Raw genomic sequence first — 17,589 nt, 5'->3', positions numbered from 1 at the left:
TTCCTCAGAGGGGCCATTCCCAGAAATGTTCTATATATTTTGGTTTTTAAAAAATTTTTTTTGGTAATGTTTTATTTATTTCTGAGAGAGAGAGGAGAGACAGTGTGAGTAGGGGAGGGACAGAGAGAGAGGGAGACACAGAATCCGAAACAGGCTCCAGGCTCTGAGCTATTAGCACAGGGCCTAACATGGGGCTCGAACCCACGAACCGTGAGACCATGACCTGAGCTGAAGTCGAACGCTCAACCGACTGAGCCAGCCAGGCGCCCCCAGGTGCCCCTGTTCTGTATATTTTGGATTAAAGTCATTCGTCTTTTATGCAATAAATGCCATGTCCTTGTGTTTGTGTGTGTGAGTTCCTCGTATTTGCAGTCTCTTGTGATCTCTTTGATCTCTTGTCCCTCGCAGTCTGGCCTCAGCAGCCCCCAGGTCTGGTCTAGGACCAAGTTCATCAGCGTCGGTAGCACTTGGCCTTTGTCTGCCCCGGCAGGGCCATTTCTCATCATGGGCACACGCAGGCCCGTTTATATGGATGTGGCATTTAGAATTATTGTGTTAGGGGCGCCCTTGGTTAAGCGTCCAACTTCGGCTCAGGTCATGATCTCTGTTTGTGGGTTGGAGCCCCACCTCAGGCTCTGTGCTAGCAGCTAAGAGCCTGGAGCTGCTTCAGATTCTGTGTCTCCCTCTCTCTCTGCCCCTCCCCTGCTCATACTCTGACTTTCTCTGTCAAAAATAAACAAACATTAAAAAAATTAAATAAAAATTAAAAAAAAAAGAACTGTTTTGTTAAATGGCCTTCTTTTTCCTTGGGTACAATTAACTAACTCTTCTGTGAATCCTTAGCATCTGACACAGTATGACACAGTGCCTGGAACGTAGTAGGGGCTTCATAAATGCTTGCTGCGTGGATGCTTATGAGAGTGAGTCATGTTGGACTCTTTGCCCGGACATAGGGAGCATAAACTATATGCTCTGTATTGTCTGTAATATAGTTTATACGAAAGGTTATTACAGCTTAGTTTTGTCTCAAATGGATTGTAAGCTCTTAATACTGCCTCTGTTTCTTCTGCTCTGTCTCGGCGTGGGCGATGGGCCTCTGCACGGGCTGATTTCAAAGAAAGCAGAGAAGTAAACACACCTCTCAGTTGTTACATGAATTAAAAGTCTGTCTGTCACTGTGCTGGGCGAGGAGTTTTTTTAGGGCGCAGAGCATATTGTGTTTATCTCTGTATCCACAACAGGGAGCGCAGTGCCTGAATTTTTGTAGGAATTTTATAGCTCTTGGTAGTTATGTTGACTAATCTCCTTAGAAGAGAAGGACTTTATAAGCTGTGGACGGTAATGAGATTATAAATTGATTGGGTCCATGGGTTACATGCATTGGAACCATTACTGTTACTTGAATGGATCATTGTTAAGCTCTGACGTTCTTAGATGTCTGTCTTCATTCAGGCTGATGCCTGTTCCTTTAACTTAACTAAGCAACGCCCCCCTCCCCCGCAGGCTGCCATGGCTGCCGTTGACAGCTTCTACCTCTTGTATCGGGAGATCGCCAGGTCCTGCAATTGCTACATGGAGGCCCTGGCCTTGGTCGGAGCCTGGTATACGGCCAGAAAAAGCATCACCGTCATCTGTGACTTCTACAGCCTGATCAGACTGCATTTCATCCCGCGCCTGGTGAGCAGAGCAGATCTGATCAAGCACTATGGAAGATGGGCAGTCGTGAGTGGTAAGGAACGTTGTGCCGGGGCAGGACGCTCCTTCCTGTTTGTGTTTTAAGGTGGATACCTTGCTCCAGGAGGTCCTGAATTCGGTGTGAGGTTTTCATGGGAACATAGTTCCGTTGCCACCGCGTTCACGGTTTCTTCCTGCTGTCGTCTCGGAAGGGTTGTCCTGTGACGTTTCCCCTTGTTCTGTGCTCCTGCGCCCGCGCTGCCCCAGCCCACCTTCCCTCTGTGCTTTGCCGCTGGCTCTGTTCTGAAATTTCCTTAGAAACTGTCACCACTTTCAGAAATGCTTCCCTTAAGTAAGATTCCATTTGATTTATCATTGTTTCCCAGGAAAGTACCTCCTGGCACTCGTTCAAGCCTGATAGAAGCTTGAAAACCGTTTCCTGCTGTGTTTCACAATCAGCTTGGTGAACCTGAAACTGCCCTTCCGAGGTTATTTCTAGTGTGACCCCTCCTCAGCGTAGCCCCGGAAGTCGGGTATTTAGGGCCCACTGTGAAGGTCGCACCCTGGGACGGTCTTGCTCAGGCGCCCTGACTTGTGTCGCAGGTGCCACGGACGGGATCGGAAGAGCCTATGCGGAAGAGTTAGCCAGCCGCGGTCTCAACATCGTCCTGATTAGTCGCAACCAGGACAAGCTGCAGGTGGTTGCTAAGGACATAGCCGACACCTACAGCGTGGAAACCGACGTTATCGTGGCGGACTTCAGCAGCGGCCGGGAGATCTACGACCCGATTCGAGAAGCCTTGAAAGACAAAGACATCGGCATCTTGGTGAATAACGTGGGTGTGTTTTATCCCTACCCCCAGTATTTCACTCAGGTCTCTGAGGACAAACTCTGGGATATCATCAATGTCAACATCGCCGCAGCCAGTTTGATGGTCCATATCGTGTTACCGGGAATGGTGGAGAGAAAGAAGGGCGCCGTCGTCACCATCTCTTCCGGCTCCTGCTGCAAACCTACTCCCCAGCTCGCCGCGTTTTCTGCTTCCAAGGTAATGTGCTCCCGGTTGGAAAATGAGATCGTAAGGTCGTAGGACGTGTATTAGAGCTTTGGTCCCGTTTGCCGAGCTCTGCGTCAGCAGCTTGTACTGACTTATGCTGGATTTTGTCCTGAAATGGTAGGAAGCAAGCCTTCTTTCTCCTGAATTTTCTTCCACGTTCCCCACAAAGTAAGTCTTTACCCCTGCTCTTTTACAGGCTTACTTAGACCACTTCAGCAGAGCACTGCAGTATGAATATGCTTCCAAGGGAATCTTTGTCCAGAGTCTAATCCCGTTCTACGTGGCCACCAACGTGACCGCACCGGGCAGCTTTCTGCACAAGTGCCCGTGGTTGGTGCCTTCGCCAAAAGTATATGCTCATCATGCTGTCTCCACCCTCGGCATTTCGAAAAGGACCACAGGATACTGGTCCCATTCTATCCAGGTAACCGTAGGCGCTCAGCTCTTGTAATTAGGTTAATGCCTCCTGGGCCTCTAAATGATCTGTGGCAATGTGATTGAAGCCTGCTGCTGAAAGAGGAGACCCGCAGATTCTGATTCTTAAACCTGACCCCCTTAGTGGTTCTGGTTAAGTCACTAAATTCTCTTTATTTTTTTAAGAACATTGAATAATTTAATTTGCATGACCCCTAAGAGAGGAGATACACTGCTTTAATATAGGTAGACGGCAGCAGTCTAAAAATACTAAGTATTCATGTGGGGATTTCAGAGTAAAAAAGATTCTAGTAATGATCGAGAGGTGCCTGTACATCAGCAGTGTAACCCACGAACATAAAACCAGAGGCGGGTCTGTATCTCATGCAGCCATCGAGCCGGTTAGTGCCTCAGGTATTCTGGGCCTCATTTGTTCAAGACGCATAGACTGTCCTGTTCAGGCGTGACAGAGGTGTGGGTCTTCGGTAGCTGAAAGAGTGACTTGGATGTTTGAAAGATTGCTTCCAGGTATTCGGCAGAGAGTGCGTGGTTTATGAGAGCAGACCTGGCGCATCAGCAGGCGCCCTCGTCTGGGTCCGTTGCTCTCTGATACGTAGTTTCTCGGCTACCGAGCAAATGTTTGTGACTGTTCGTGTATAAAGATTATTAAGTTTGTCATCATCAAATACTCAGATAAGTCCATCAGCGGTTTTTACCTTTATCAAAAGATTTGGCGAAAACTTTCTTTAATAAGATGGAGTTTTATTTAAGTGGTTATTTCCAGGCCCTTCATTCCTGGAGAAAAGCAGAGAAACGAAAGCAAGTAGTTTTCGGAGCCGCAGAACGTGAAGTTCTGCGAGAACTGAAGTCCCAGCCAGGACGGGGCTTAGCGGGGGAGGATGTTTCGACTGCGTTTCAATGGTCATTAGTTCACACTGATACACTCTTCTTGAGAATGTTTATTTTTCTGCCCAGAAAACCCGTTAATTTAATTCCTAGAGTAGTTGTTTGTACAAAGCTTTTCAAACTTTACATTTTTGTGTTTTCATTTCTATTTTACTCAAATTATTTTCAGCATTATCACTTTTTTCTTTTTCTTTTCAAAATTCTTTTATTTTGAGAGAAAGGGGAAGAGAGCGCGCGGTGCCTGTGCACGTAAGCAGGGGAGGGGCAGAGGGAGAGAATTCTTAAGCAGACTCCACGCTCAGTGCGAATCGCAACGTGGGGTTCCGTCTCACGACAGAGAGAGCATGACTTGAGCCGAAATCAAGAGTCAGATGCTTATCTAGCTGAGCTGCCCAGGCGCCCCACTTGTTTTGTTTTCAATTTTACAACAAAGATTTGATCATTAATCACTATTTTGTCCTTAGTCAGATTCTCTGGTAGCTTAGGCACTGTGCCTTTTCTTTCATAATCATCATCTCTTCCGCATACAGTTTTCTCAGGTTGCAAAGATCAGATTTTGGTAAGATTTCATTCCTCTCTCAAGTGTTAGTCCCTAAGGAATTTACTGGATGAGGTGTGATGCGCCCCACCTACCGACCGTCTGAAGTGTCCTCTGTGCTGTTGTCCTGCGTCGCCTTCCCCATTTCCAGTTGAGCAAGAGCGACAGACTGTGTCGGGTTTCGAATTTGGGGAATCTTTTTTTTTAAAATTTTTTTAACATTTATTCTTTTATTTTTTTATTTTTGAGAGAGAGAGAGAGAGCATGAACAGGGGAGGGTCAGAGAGAGGGGGAGAGAGGGATTCCGAAATAGGCTCCAGGCTCTGAGCTAGCTGTCAGCACAGAGTCCAGCGCGGGGCTCGAACCCACGAGCTGTGCGATCATGACCTGAACCCAAGTCGGACGCTTAACTGACTGAGCCACCCAGGTGCCCCAGAATCTTGGGAATCCTTGATGGCTCTGATGAGGCAGTTCCGGGATCTTTCGGAGAGCTGTGGGTCGCAGTGAGCACTGGGGGAGGGGGCCGGGAACGCGTGCTGCATGGCTGCGGCGGCGGCAGAGGGCTTGGGCCCGCGGAGGGGGTGGTATTTGTCAGTCTGGTTACCGCAGCAGGGACGTGGCCATTCGTGAGTGCTGGGGGGCAGGGCTGTGCAGAAGAGCGGCCTAAGGATGGGGCAGAGGGGCACCCACTCCCTGGGTGCCGGGAGTGGGGGCGGGACCGTGCGCAGTGGAGGGGAGGTGACGTGGGCTTGGGGGCACTGAGGAGGCTGTGGAGGCCAGGAGGGGCTGCTGTCCCGTGAGGCGGGGGCTTGCCCAGTGAGGAGCTTTGAAGTGAGCGGGGGTGGGGCGCCGCGTGCGGGTAAGTGACCCTTGCGGGAGCCGCTGCCGGGACAGCCTCTCCAGTGATCTCACGGCGCTGTACCGAGAACGCAGTGTATGCAGCGTGTGTGCTGATGGCTGCTCAGTGTGTAAACAGCTCTGTTCGATGCGCCCTCAGTGGTTAGGGACGAGGCGTCCTCACTCCCTCCGGGCCCTGGCCCTCGCGGGTGTCCGCAGAACCCCCTTCTGCCCAGGAGCCGTGCTAACTCTCGGCCGCGCCTTTTCTGCTGGCCGGGCATTCGTGGAATTGAATGACGGCATCTGCCCTGTGCGGTGCTAGTGGTCTTAATGATTTGCAAGCAAAAGATAGGGAAAAAATGGTTTGGACTTAAAACAGCTGGCAAGGAGTCCAGTGTCTTTAGTTGCTGACTGGTGAGCAGCATTGATGTGGGAGCACTCCTCACCTGCAGAGGCGGCGCCAGCGCGGTCGTCAGCTTCGGAGCACAGCGTGAGGCCGATGGGACAGCTCATGGCTCCCTGTGGTCCTTGACGCCGAGGCCAGGGTGCTCCGGTATGTGTTAGGCTGAAAACGCCATTAACCTGACAATTTGACCAGTAAGGGTCTTGCTCAGGAGCGTGGGGGCTGTGCTCCTGGGGGTCGGCAGGCCAAGCCGCAGGGCCCGGCAGGCGGGCTGGGACGTCTGAGCCCTCTGCTCTGACTTGCTCCCCACTTTGGGAATATTGTTCCCCCGTCCTGTGTACGTGTGGTTATCGGGAAAAGAAGACGTGGCATTTATTTTTTAATTTAATTTAATTTTTAAATGTTTTTTATTTATTTCTGAGACAGAGAGAGACATAGCATGAGCAGGGGAGGGGCAGAGAGAGGAGACACAGAATCCAAAGCAGGTTCCAGGCTCTGAGCTGTCAGCACAGAGCCTGACGCGGGGCTCGAACCCATGAACCGTGAGATCATGACCCGAGCCGAAGCCAGACGCTTAACCAACTGAGCCACCCAGGGGCCCCCTGAAGACGTGGCATTTAGAGGGGAGGGGATCTGGCTGGTAGAGAGAAGGCCCTGGAATTGCTAATCGGAATGTGGGTGAGGGTCCAGGGGAGGCAGGCTGGCAGCCGTGTCAGAGGTCGCGGCCCCCCCTGCCCAGACCAAACTCCCACACCGGCCGCCGGCAGGGAAGGGGACTGCGAGCCACACAGCTTCGCTGCTGCCTCATTCCTTCCTTTGGAGTAACCCCGGCGGGAGGGCGCCGCCCAAGCTCTTCGGGGTCCTTCCCATCTGTTCCTGTCCCATTTGTCACCTAGGTCCCAGCCATCCCAGTGTCTGAGGACTGTGTGGCGCTGGCATTTTCTTTGCTAATGCAGATTTCCAGCCAGCTGAACACGCCCGTTTGCCACTGACTTCGTCCTCTGGCTCCGGGTCCCCAAGTCTTACTGAACAGCAGTCCCTGTGGGGCTGACACTGCGTCCGGATCACTTGCTGTTGGCTTTTGTCCCCGGGGAGAAGCAGCTCCTTTCCATGGCCTGGACAGTGGGTGGGGGTCTCTGAACGTGCACAGTGCCTTCTAGAACCTGTGAGCCAATCCTCCCCTCCCTCACACACACACACTCTCTCTCTCTCACACGCGCGCGCGCGCACACACACACACACATTCTCACACTTCTTCTAAACACGTAGATGGGTCGCCCTTTGGTTTCCGATCTGTCAGTACACAGGGGATGAAGCCCTTTCCTTTTCCATGAGCACTTCCCACCAGGCTCTCCCCACGCTGCTACCCAGTGTGCTAGGAGCGCCCCGGGACAGGCTGGCAGTGCGCAGTGAGGTCTCCACACGCGGCACCTCTGGACGCTGGCACTGTACACCCTGAAGCTCGGCCCCTCGCGGTAGACAGTGGTCGGGAGTGGAAATCAACACAGACAGATTCTTAGGCGCTGGCCCTTCCCCACGAGACACATACTGCAAAGACTTAGTAGCCCTCCCTCTGAGGGGGTGTGGCCCGAGACCCCCCCTGGACGCCTGAAGCCAGAGATTGTGTGAACCCTTAGAGACCATGTGTTTTCCCAGGTGTCCTCACTTAGGGGAAAGCTTAATTTATAAACTGGGCACAGTAGGGTTCACGACAACGGTGATGAAACGGAACAGTTATAACAGTACACTGTAATAAAATTTGTGTGGTTCTGGTCTCTCCTCTCTCTCAAAATACCTTCCTGGCCCGCACTCAGCCTTCTGGTGACGACGCGTGAGTGCGGTCCCTCCGACAATACTTCGCTGCTCGCTTCGCAGCCTTCCCGGTGTGGTGCGCCTCTGCGGTGAGAGGGAGTGAGGTAGTGACGGCATCAGGCTGCGGTTAGCAGGGCAGTAACTCAGGAGGATCAGCTGCTTCCGGCCCACAGCTGACCTTGACCGTGGGTGACTGAGACCATGGAAAGCACACCCGGGATGGCAGCGGCCCTGCTGTACTCGGAAGAGGGGCCCCAGTTCTGCGGTCTGTCCCCGGCGCCCACGTGTTTGAGCGTGGCCCCCAGGGGCCTCCTGACGACCGGAAGTGGACTTCTTGTGCCTCCTGGGGTGCAGACCTTTTGCTTCAGAGCAGCATCTCCTGGGAGGAGGATCCCGGTATTTCCCCCACAAAATCCTGCTTTGCGAAGAGGCCCACAGAGACCTTGGTTGCGTCCCCAGAAGGGTTCCCCTGGGTCCTGTCTCTGAGGAGGTGAGCAGGAGCTTCTCTGGAACCTGCTGTGGACAGCGGTGGCCCCACGACTGTCATTCTGCAGGTCGTGGTGCTGGGACCTCCTAGTCAGGGCGGCTTCCCTAGATGTACGGTGCCCTGCGTCTGGGGTGACCTCTGTTACTTTATTTCTGCTCCAGCTTAGAATTTTAGCACGTGCCGGCAGCCTTCACCTCTCTTCCCCTTTCCCTCTTCCTCTTCTTCCCATCGGAGACCAAGCGTCACATGCCTTGCCCCCTGAGCCAGCCAGGCCCCCATTCGTGTCTCCCCCTCACCACACCAGCACAGCTGCTGCTCAGCTCGGCCTGGGACGAAGCTGTCAGCACAGCGCAGCTTCCTCCACCTGGGCGCGGGTGGCGTTTGGCACTGGACGATCCCTGTCGTGGGGCTGTCCTGGGCGTCCTCGGCGTTTAGGTCCCTGGCNCCAAGCGTCACATGCCTTGCCCCCTGAGCCAGCCAGGCCCCCATTCGTGTCTCCCCCTCACCACACCAGCACAGCTGCTGCTCAGCTCGGCCTGGGACGAAGCTTCCTCCACCTGGGCGCGGGTGGCGTTTGGCGCTGGACGATCCCTGTCGTGGGGCTGTCCTGGGCGTCCCCGGCGTTTAGGTCCCTGGACGTCAGTAGCACCAGCGCCCCACTTGTGACCGCCAGGAGTGTTTCTGGACTTTGCCGTATAACCCCCGCCCCGGGTGGCAAGTGGCGGCGGGCGGGGGGGATCCACGGGGCAGAGCGGCGCAGGGGTCTCTCCCTGGGCCCGGGCCGTCCTCTCACCTCTCAGGTCCGTCCCGCCGTCCCAGTGATTTTGACTCAGTTCTCTTGTTTCATTTCGCCCCATCCTGCCCCTCGAGCGCTGGGTTTCTCACCCAGTACCCGTCACGGGTGCGGTGCCCATTCCCGCTGCCTCTCATTCCGGGCCTGGCTTTGTCCTTCTCACCCAAATGAACGTGCTCGTCTCCTGTTAAGTAAGGACGGACTTGTACTGCCTGTCCGTCTGTCCAGCCTCACTGGGGAGAGGAGGTCGGCGGGTGGTGAGTGTACGTGTTGTGTTCCCGCTGAGTCCGGCTTAGGTTCGTCTGCAGGGCTAGGGGCTTGGGTCAACAGCACCTGAGGGCTTTTTCTTTTCCGCGTATTTAATATGACTGGTGATATTTGTTGCATAAAGTCACATACTGACACGGAAGTGTCTGTGCTTTGGATTCTAACCTTGTAACCCTTTTCTCTCTTATTTTTAGTTTCTTTTTGCACAGTATATGCCTGAATGGCTCTGGGTGTGGGGAGCAAATATTCTCAATCGCTCTTTACGGAAGGAGGCCTTATCCTGCAACGCGTGAGGCCGCGTGAAGCCTGGGAACTGCGGCCACAGCTCACGGGAGCCTGCCGCACTCTGACGTCTGGAAGAACACATGTACCTTCTGTATTTTCTTTCACTGCTGGGTGGTTAACGTACTGGTGACTCATCGTCTGCAAAGCACGCGGAATACGTGCGGAGGCTGCTGTGGAGCCCTCTCCAGGGCCCCGTCACACGGATGCTCCGGAAGTAAACAATGACTGAGGGCTGAGGCGCCAGCGCCGGTTGAGGGAGCCTACATTTTGATGCTTCTTTTTTCTTCCCTCTAAGCTGTCCAAAAGCCGTGCGATTTATGTTGTTCTTTGAGCCACGGCAATCTGATGTTGAAATCCAGTATGACTTGTCAGCTCTGGTAGTTTCAAATGTTGTTTTTTTTTTTTTAAGGAAAATTATCTCTTTCAGTAGATGAGTTATAGTATCGGTTTTCAAACGTTCATCAGGAAGGACCATGGAGAAGTGTTATTTTATTTTGTAAGTCAGATTGCCGGCGTCATTAGCAATGGAACTCTGTATCATATCGTATAGCTCTGTTTGTGTCTGGAAACGCTGTTCTTCAGGCCGTATTTCGCTAGCGACCACGTGTGTGTGTGTGTGTGTGTGTGTGTATTGTGTACCTCCGGGCAACTTTATTTATGGGTGAGTTACTTTTGAAAATAACGTCGTTAAGATGGCTTAACGTGGAACCTTATGGGGTATCATTCTAGATTATTCCTTTTCATACCAAACAAGCCCACCCAATTTTGTGCTGTAGGTTTGCCATGTATACTATTGTAGACGTTCTGTTGTTGTTTTTTTTTAAATCTACTGTGAAATTAATTCATTACTAGATTTGGACTTAGGATGGTTGACCCTCAGTCATCTCTTGGTTTATAATTACTGTGGGTAAGTCGTGATTTCTCAGCCTGTGATCCATTTTATAATGGAAATTTAGCCCTCTAGAGCTTGTTATATCTGGTTTTCATATCCTTTTCTATGTAATATTCTCTTGCAGTGGCATTGTCGGAGTAAACATCAAGTACTTATGGGATAGTAGTTAAAATATGGAGAAATTACGTGTGTGACACAGTGTATGTGTTAGCAGCTTATTCTTGGTTCATGTAATGGGTTTACGCGTTATAGTGAACGCCCTTACTGGTGTGAAGGTCGTTAGGCACAGCCCCTCCCCACCCCCCCCACCCCCACGATAGGGGTTAGCGTTGAAACCTGCTGTGAAGTCAGTGTTTTGGGCTCGGTTCTTACAAAGCCAGACATTTCTGAGGACCACTCTTTAGTGCTTTGGCAATTGGAGGTCGCTATGTGAATGTGACTGGCGTGCAAGGTAAGAATTTGGGGTCTGTGACTGTGATGCTGATGCAGAAACTGGTAAATTGGTTGAAATCAGGCCTTCTACGAAATTGTTTCTCCTGAGATGATACTCCGTTATGAGTTAGGCCTGAGCACGCTTGGATGTCATACCCACGCTTTCCCCAGAGCTGTTGCCTCAGTATTTCCGTATCTGACTTGGACTCAGAAGATCAGTGGTTGAGTTAAGAAGCTCTTCCACTTACAGACCAGGCCTTCATTGCACAAAAGGAGGCCCTAAGCATGTGAAACCCAAGTAGCGGCATCACGCAGCACTGAGCATGCTGATGGAGTTAGCGTGGAAGCCTGCCTTTTGTCCTGTTTGGCATTTGCCCTACCCAGCAGTTAACTAACCGTCATTACGACTAGAAAAAAGTTTGACTTCATGCCCCATTGACCTGAATCTTAAATGACATGCAGTAAGAAGCAGCAACTTGATGTAAAAACACCCTGTTTGTACTGAAGGTGTTATGTGGTGAGGTACTGAGTCACTGTTATAGGATGAGAATAAGTAAATCATGTCTGTGATGTTTTTAAAATTCTCTGCTTGGCAGGACGTGTGTAAGAAAGCTGCTGCATAGCTCACGAAAGATCAAAATGAAGAATCTTCCTTAGGTTTCTTCCTTGATGAAATACATTTTCCAGAGCTTATTTGAGAACCATTATAGGACCACTGTAGATGGGATTTCTTATTAAGAATGTGGGAAATTACGAACCTTTGAAACAATCTGTGAACTGAAAATCTAACAATAAAAACTGTTGCTTCTGCTTCCTTTGGAAGAGGTTTTGCTCCAGGTAATTGTATTTGGAATGAAGGAGAGATTTTTTCCCCCATGGAAACAATTCCTTTAGAATTACCAAAAAATTTAATCTGTGAACACCTGTGGTAGTAATTCATTAAAAGCTGCTAATTCAGCAAGAAAATTGTGCATAACCATGTGTCTGTTAAGTCTTTCAAAACGACTTAGATTTTGATCATTGACTCTGGCAACATGGAGATCACTCCTGGTTATGCCCTGAGCCATTTTGTCTGGATGAAGGATAGATCGTATGGGGTTCAAGAAGGAGCAGAAAGAAAAAGGGAGACTGCAAGGAGAGACCGTTCTTTTGAGGAGTCTTGTTCTGTTTTAACGTCACTTATTTAAAACCTTGTCACACTTGGGAACCAGGGGGTCACGTGACATCGGGGGCCCTCCTAAACCAAGACCGGTCTGTCTGTGTGTCTGTCTCAGGACTGGCTCGGCTGTTACTCTTTAAAATAGCATTTAGTCCGAATAAAGCTTTGCCTTCCCGTGGACTTTGCAAATTCTTTATTATACACATAAAGCATGAAGTGATTTTAGAACCTGGAGTGGTGGAAAATGGAGAGACGAGGAGCCTGGGGTCTCATCCTTTCTTGGTAGATTTCCAAAACACCTGTCTCGCGCCCCGGCCCCTTCAGTTTGTAGGGTTCTCAGAGGCTGGCAGCATTGCCCTCTTCCCCGCTTTGGGGCCTCACCATCACGTGACAAGGACGTTTTCAGTTCACTAGCCTACGTCTAGTTGGGTGGCGTATTCAGTGGCCCAGGGAGTTCAAGGCCTACTAAAAGAACCTTGAGCAAGACAAATTCATCCCACATTAGAACACTGAAGTTTTTTTTTTTTTTAAGTTTATCTAATTTGAGAGAGAGCGAGCAAATGTGTGAGTGGGGGAGAGGCGGGGGGGGGGGGGGGGGAGAGAATCCCAAGCAGGCTCCACACTGTGCTGAGCCTGATGCAGGGCTGGGTCTCATGATCATGAGGTCATGACCTGACCCCAAATCAAGAACCAGGCGTTTACCTGATTGAGCCAACCAGACACACGCACATTTAAGTTTAAGCTCAAGTGCCACCATCCCATGGTGGCCACAGGGAGTGCTTCACTTTGAGGATTTATGAATGCAAGAGTCAAGAATTTTCCGGAAGTTCCTAACATTGATGCTATCTCAGAATGAGAAGAACTTAGAAATCAGTGTGGGTGGGTCTAGCTACAATCATCGTTGTTTATTGAACATGGATGAGTCAAGCTCTGTTTCATGTAACCTTCATCCCGTGAGGTAGACATAAATACCTCTTTGGGGTCAGGAGAGTGGGGGTACGAAGAGCCGAGGTAGAACTTGCCCAAGAGCACAAAGCTAGTGGGTGATGGCTTATTAACCTAGTATGTTAAATCAGCTGGGTTAAATAACGATAAAAAGGGAAGGAATGTGAAGTGCTGATGTCGATGCCACTGAGCACTATCATGGGGTGGGAAGTTTAAAGATATAAACGGTTTTACCTAACCGTGATTTCAGTGCCCCGCTTGTACCCAGGGCCACGCGTGGGCCAGTACAGCACGCAGGCACACAGCTCGCGATCCTAGTCTCCGAACCACGCGGGCATCTTCGGGGAGGTCAGCGTTTCCGAGTTCAGTGCGCTGGTCCGGTTCCTTCACCAGGGAGCATCACAGGGCGTCAGGGCCCCGCGAAGGGCGGCGCGGGCNCCGGCCGCCCCCCTCCCCCGCCCGTCGCGTCGGGCGAGCGGGCCGAGGCTGGCAGAGTGCGTGCCCGGGGGTGGAGCCCGAGCCTGGCTCCGGCCCCCGTCAGGCCCCGGGAGGAGGGTGCTGGAGGAGGGGCTCGCAGGCGTTTGCGTCCAGTGCCAGCCGTTCCGCCAGGGTCGTCCTCCCTGGCCCCCGGCCCCGCTTCCGGGCCCCAAGGTCCCACGTGCAGACATCCCCCGTAGCCCACTTCCCCGGCGACTGCCGGGTCCCGGCAGGCTGGCCACGCCCCCCACCTTCCGCCCCGGCCCGCAAGTGTCGCGAGACCTGCATCTGTCCTCCCCACCCGGGCCCCACGGCCGCCGGCTGCCCCCGGCCTCCAGAGCGCGCACGCAGGCCCGCGCCGGGCACGCAGGGGNGGGCTGCGGTCGGGGCCCCTGCCCGGCCGTTTCTGCGGGCTCACGCTCGGCGCTAGCTTGCTCGCCCCCCTCCCCTCTCCAGTTTTCTTCGCGTGAAACAAACTTCAGCGACGTGAAACCGTGTGCCCGGCGCCGACCCTCCGCCCCGCGGCGCCCCCGCGGTTGTGGGTCGGCTCCCGCGCGGGGGCCGCGATCACATTGCCAGCGACCTCCCCTCTTTGCACGGTCACAGCCCGAACACCTCGCTGAACCCCCCGGGTTTCAGAAGGGCGGGAAGCTCCTGGGCACGGTGGGCCCGAGTGACGCTTGGGGTCTTCTCCCAGGACCGGAGTGCCCTCCAGACCGGCGGGATCGTACAGTGTTGCCTTGCCCTGTCGTGTCGGTGCTACCTTAGACTGTGATAGGTGACCAGTACCATTTTTCTTAAGATGTTTACCTTTGGTTAGGGGAGAGCCCCAGGGAACGTCGGCCCATTTGTCTCTGCAAATTAAGTTAAATATGTGCATTTACTTTAGGTTCTGAACGACACTTCCGAGTGAGATAGAGTGGCATGAGATCTTAGAGCTGAACTCCGTAGGATGTATTTTCCTGTGGCCCTTTGGTCCTGAGTGTGCTAGTAAGCAGCGCTCCCAACGGCAGGCTCTCAGTTTTTATTTGTATAAAAACCAGGAGCGGGGAGAACGGATTCTTGCCAACTTTTTTTTTTTTTTATGAGCAGCACACATTTTCTATATACGTCTTTAAGTCAGAGCTTTGCTAAGGTAAAATTTACATACCCTAAAATTCGTGTTTTAAGTGTATTTATTCGTATTGGTTTTTTATTTTCCAGTAAGTACGCAGAGTTGTGCAGTCATTGCTCCAGCCCGCTTAAAAAAATTTTTTTTAATGTTTAATTTTGAGAGAGAGACACACACAGTGTGTGAGCGAGGCAGGAGCAGAGAGAGAGGGAGACACAGAATCCGAAGCAGGCTCCAGGCTCCGAGCAGTCAGTACAGAGCCTGATGCGGGGCTCGAACCCCTGAACCGTGAGGTCATGACCTGAGTCAAAGTCAGATGCTTAACTGACTGAGCTCCCCCAGGCGCCCCCACAGCCCACTTCTAGAAATTTCTGTCACCCCAACAAGATCGCTGGTACCCATGTGCAGTCACTACCCGTTTCTCACTTCAGCCCCGGGCCACCACTGATCTCTCTGTCTCCCTACACGTGTCTCTTCTGAATATTTCATACATTGAGGTGGGATTATATTGGCTTTTGTGTCTGGGAGCAGCCTTGCTAGGGCTCCTGCCCAGCAGGTCTCTCCACTGCACTCCCCACGTGTCTCATAATTGAGAGTTGGTTGTATCTGTGAAAAGAGAGAAATTCCAGTTTGGTGCCTGCAGAGCTTTTGAAGCCCCCGGGGCCCCGTGGGATCAAGCTGGCTCTCCTCTGAGAAGTTTTAACCTTCCCTTCGCATTCACATCTTGTTTGCTTCCGTCTTCCATCATTCTAGTGGGAGGTGGTTCTTGCTGTGCCCTGGCTACTACCTCCTCAGTGTGGCGGTCACTGTAGGTGTCTCAGACAGAGGAGTGAAAGCTAGGAAGGGTGAATGCGTGGGCGCACTGCACCTGGCTTCCGTGAGTGTCCCAAGCGGGGATTTTTGGCAAAGATTCGCAACTGCCTCTTTGCACCAGGAGAGAGTGGAGATAATGATTTATATTTTACTGGGAAAATTTGACAACTTCAACCCTTGGTGACTTAGAATATTAAGGACGGGAGGCTAGGGGCGCCTGGGGGGCTCAGTCGATTAAGCATCTGACTTCGGCTCAGGTCATGATCTCACGGTTCATGAGTTCGAAGTCCACTTCGGGCCCTGTGCTGACAGCTCTGAGCCTGGAGCCTGCTTCCGATTCTGTGTCTCCCTCTCTGTCTCTGCCCCTTATGGGCTCATGCTCTGTCTCTCTGTCTCCTTCAAAAATAAATAAACGTTTAAAAAAAAAAAAAAGGATGGGAGGCTAGGCCTTGCATTTGGCATTTGGGTGGGGACCTTGGTCTCCTTCAGCATTCTTGCCTGAGACAGGCCAAGGAGGTGGTAGAAGGAGACAGGTCCATTTTTCCTTCCCTGTGGCCTAATCAGCCTTGACGTGCTGCGGAGATCTGTTAAGTAGATTTACTGATCTTGAGGAGGTCTTTGCTGAAGGAAATGCGGTTCAAATAATATGAGGAGAGTACTGAGTTCGGAGGTGCCTGCCTGATGCAGCTAGCCTGCAGCTAGCCAGTACCCGGTGACTGAAGGGTAAAGAGGAGGAGGAGACCAGCACAGCACGTGGGAAAGGGCGGTGTGGACCAGGACCAGACCTCTTCCTTCTACTGTTGACTCTAGGGGCTGAATTATTTGTTTTCTCCCCTTACAAAGCCTCCTAAGGGACAGAATGTGCCAGAAGGAATGGTTCCGTCAGGCCGAAGAATACACCTTATTTCAAGATAGTGTGGTTTGGCATTGCTTGAACGTTAGCCTATTAAACAATGGTAGTACCGCCAAGTATGCAATTAGTGACGAAAGTGGTGCTTTTATAGCCAGAGTTTAATTGAACTGAATGCTACCCTTTCGCGGCCTAAACACAGCTCAGTTTTCTCTGGAGCTATTTCAGTAAAGGCTCGTTAAAAAGCTGGTGTATCTGCGTAATGAGGGGACCATCCGGTGATACGAGTAGGCAGTTTTCCTCCCTCCTGAGTTGTGTTCTTGTTTGCAAAGAAATGATTTCAGATCGACATTAGCTTATCCTGAGGATTGCCATCTTGGTGACTGTCTTTTATGATGTAAAGTAGAGGAACCTCTGTTTTGTCTCATTTTTACACAAATCTCCTTAAATCTTGTTCCTGGCATAGATTATTTGCATTGTTCATTTTCCATTTAGTATCTGATGTCAAATATTTTTTTTTAATACACTTGTGTTAGAGGCATAGAATTCCGGAAAGTCCGTCATCATGCCGATACCGTCTTTTAGGGCATAGCTTGTATGGAGAGAGCGCAGGTCTTCTACATAAAGATTTCATAGAAATTAAATCCAGTGACCCATGGATCCGGTAACAGCCCTAACCAGGCCCAGTGAGTAGGCGATGCCGCCCATGATAAGCCTGATCATTAGAATGAATGAGTGAAAAGCTTGGCCTGAAGCTGGGAGGTAGACACAGACTGATTTTTTAACAAGATTTCTAGGAAATCCGTCCCTTAGAAGCTCTGTTGTATGCGTAAATAAAACTAAATCTTTTGGGTTCCTGGCTGGCTCACTTGGTGTATGTGTGACTGGATCTCAGGGTTGTGGGTTGGGCATAGAGATTATCACCTTAAAAATAAATAAAATTTTTCAGTTTGTTAAAAAAAAAAACACAGTCTTTAATTTCCTTTGAATATTTGTGCCATGGTCTTACCAGAGAATTTGTTTTTCTATAAAACTTATTCTAGAAGGCTTATTAGAGTATTTGAATTGATATTTTATCTAATTATGAAAGTGTAACATATGCTCTTTGTAAAAATGAAAATGAATAGAATTAAGAAAAAATAGCTTCCTGTAATGATACCTACCACTGAAGAGTAGTACCTCTCTTACCATTTTGGTAGATACTTTTCATATTTTTTTCCCCTGTGCACATAGATACATTACTTAAAAATCAAAATTTGAACCACACTGTTCATGAGCTGTTTTACTTAATATTGCACGAACATTTCCCTGTATTCTTTGGGAAATATCTTCGAGACCTATGGCTGCTCTAACAAATTTCTACTAACTACAGTGGTTGAAAACCGCACGTATTTATTCTCTCACAGTTCTGGAGTCCAAAATCAGTCTCGCTGGGC

General features: G+C 50.8%; 1 protein-coding gene across 1 annotated transcript in view; it reads left to right on the top strand.

The window, feature by feature from the left end:
• The window catches only part of HSDL1 (hydroxysteroid dehydrogenase like 1), a 13,863-nt gene extending 1,726 nt beyond the window's left edge, over positions 1–12,137 (top strand). Inside the window, exons 2-5 of the mRNA XM_077754071.1 lie at positions 1,504–1,729; positions 2,278–2,723; positions 2,929–3,156; positions 9,384–12,137. Of these exons, the coding sequence (XP_077610197.1) occupies positions 1,510–1,729; positions 2,278–2,723; positions 2,929–3,156; positions 9,384–9,482 (993 nt within the window). The 5' untranslated portion in view covers positions 1,504–1,509 and the 3' untranslated portion in view covers positions 9,483–12,137. The remainder of the gene's footprint in view (positions 1–1,503; positions 1,730–2,277; positions 2,724–2,928; positions 3,157–9,383) is intronic.
• Positions 12,138–17,589: the final 5,452 nt, after the last annotated feature.

This window comes from Crocuta crocuta, unplaced genomic scaffold, assembly GCF_008692635.1.
Source record: "Crocuta crocuta isolate KB4526 unplaced genomic scaffold, BGI_CrCroc_1.0 scaffold61, whole genome shotgun sequence".
NCBI lineage: Eukaryota > Metazoa > Chordata > Mammalia > Carnivora > Hyaenidae > Crocuta > Crocuta crocuta.
This window is presented reverse-complemented; position numbering and strand designations above follow the sequence as displayed.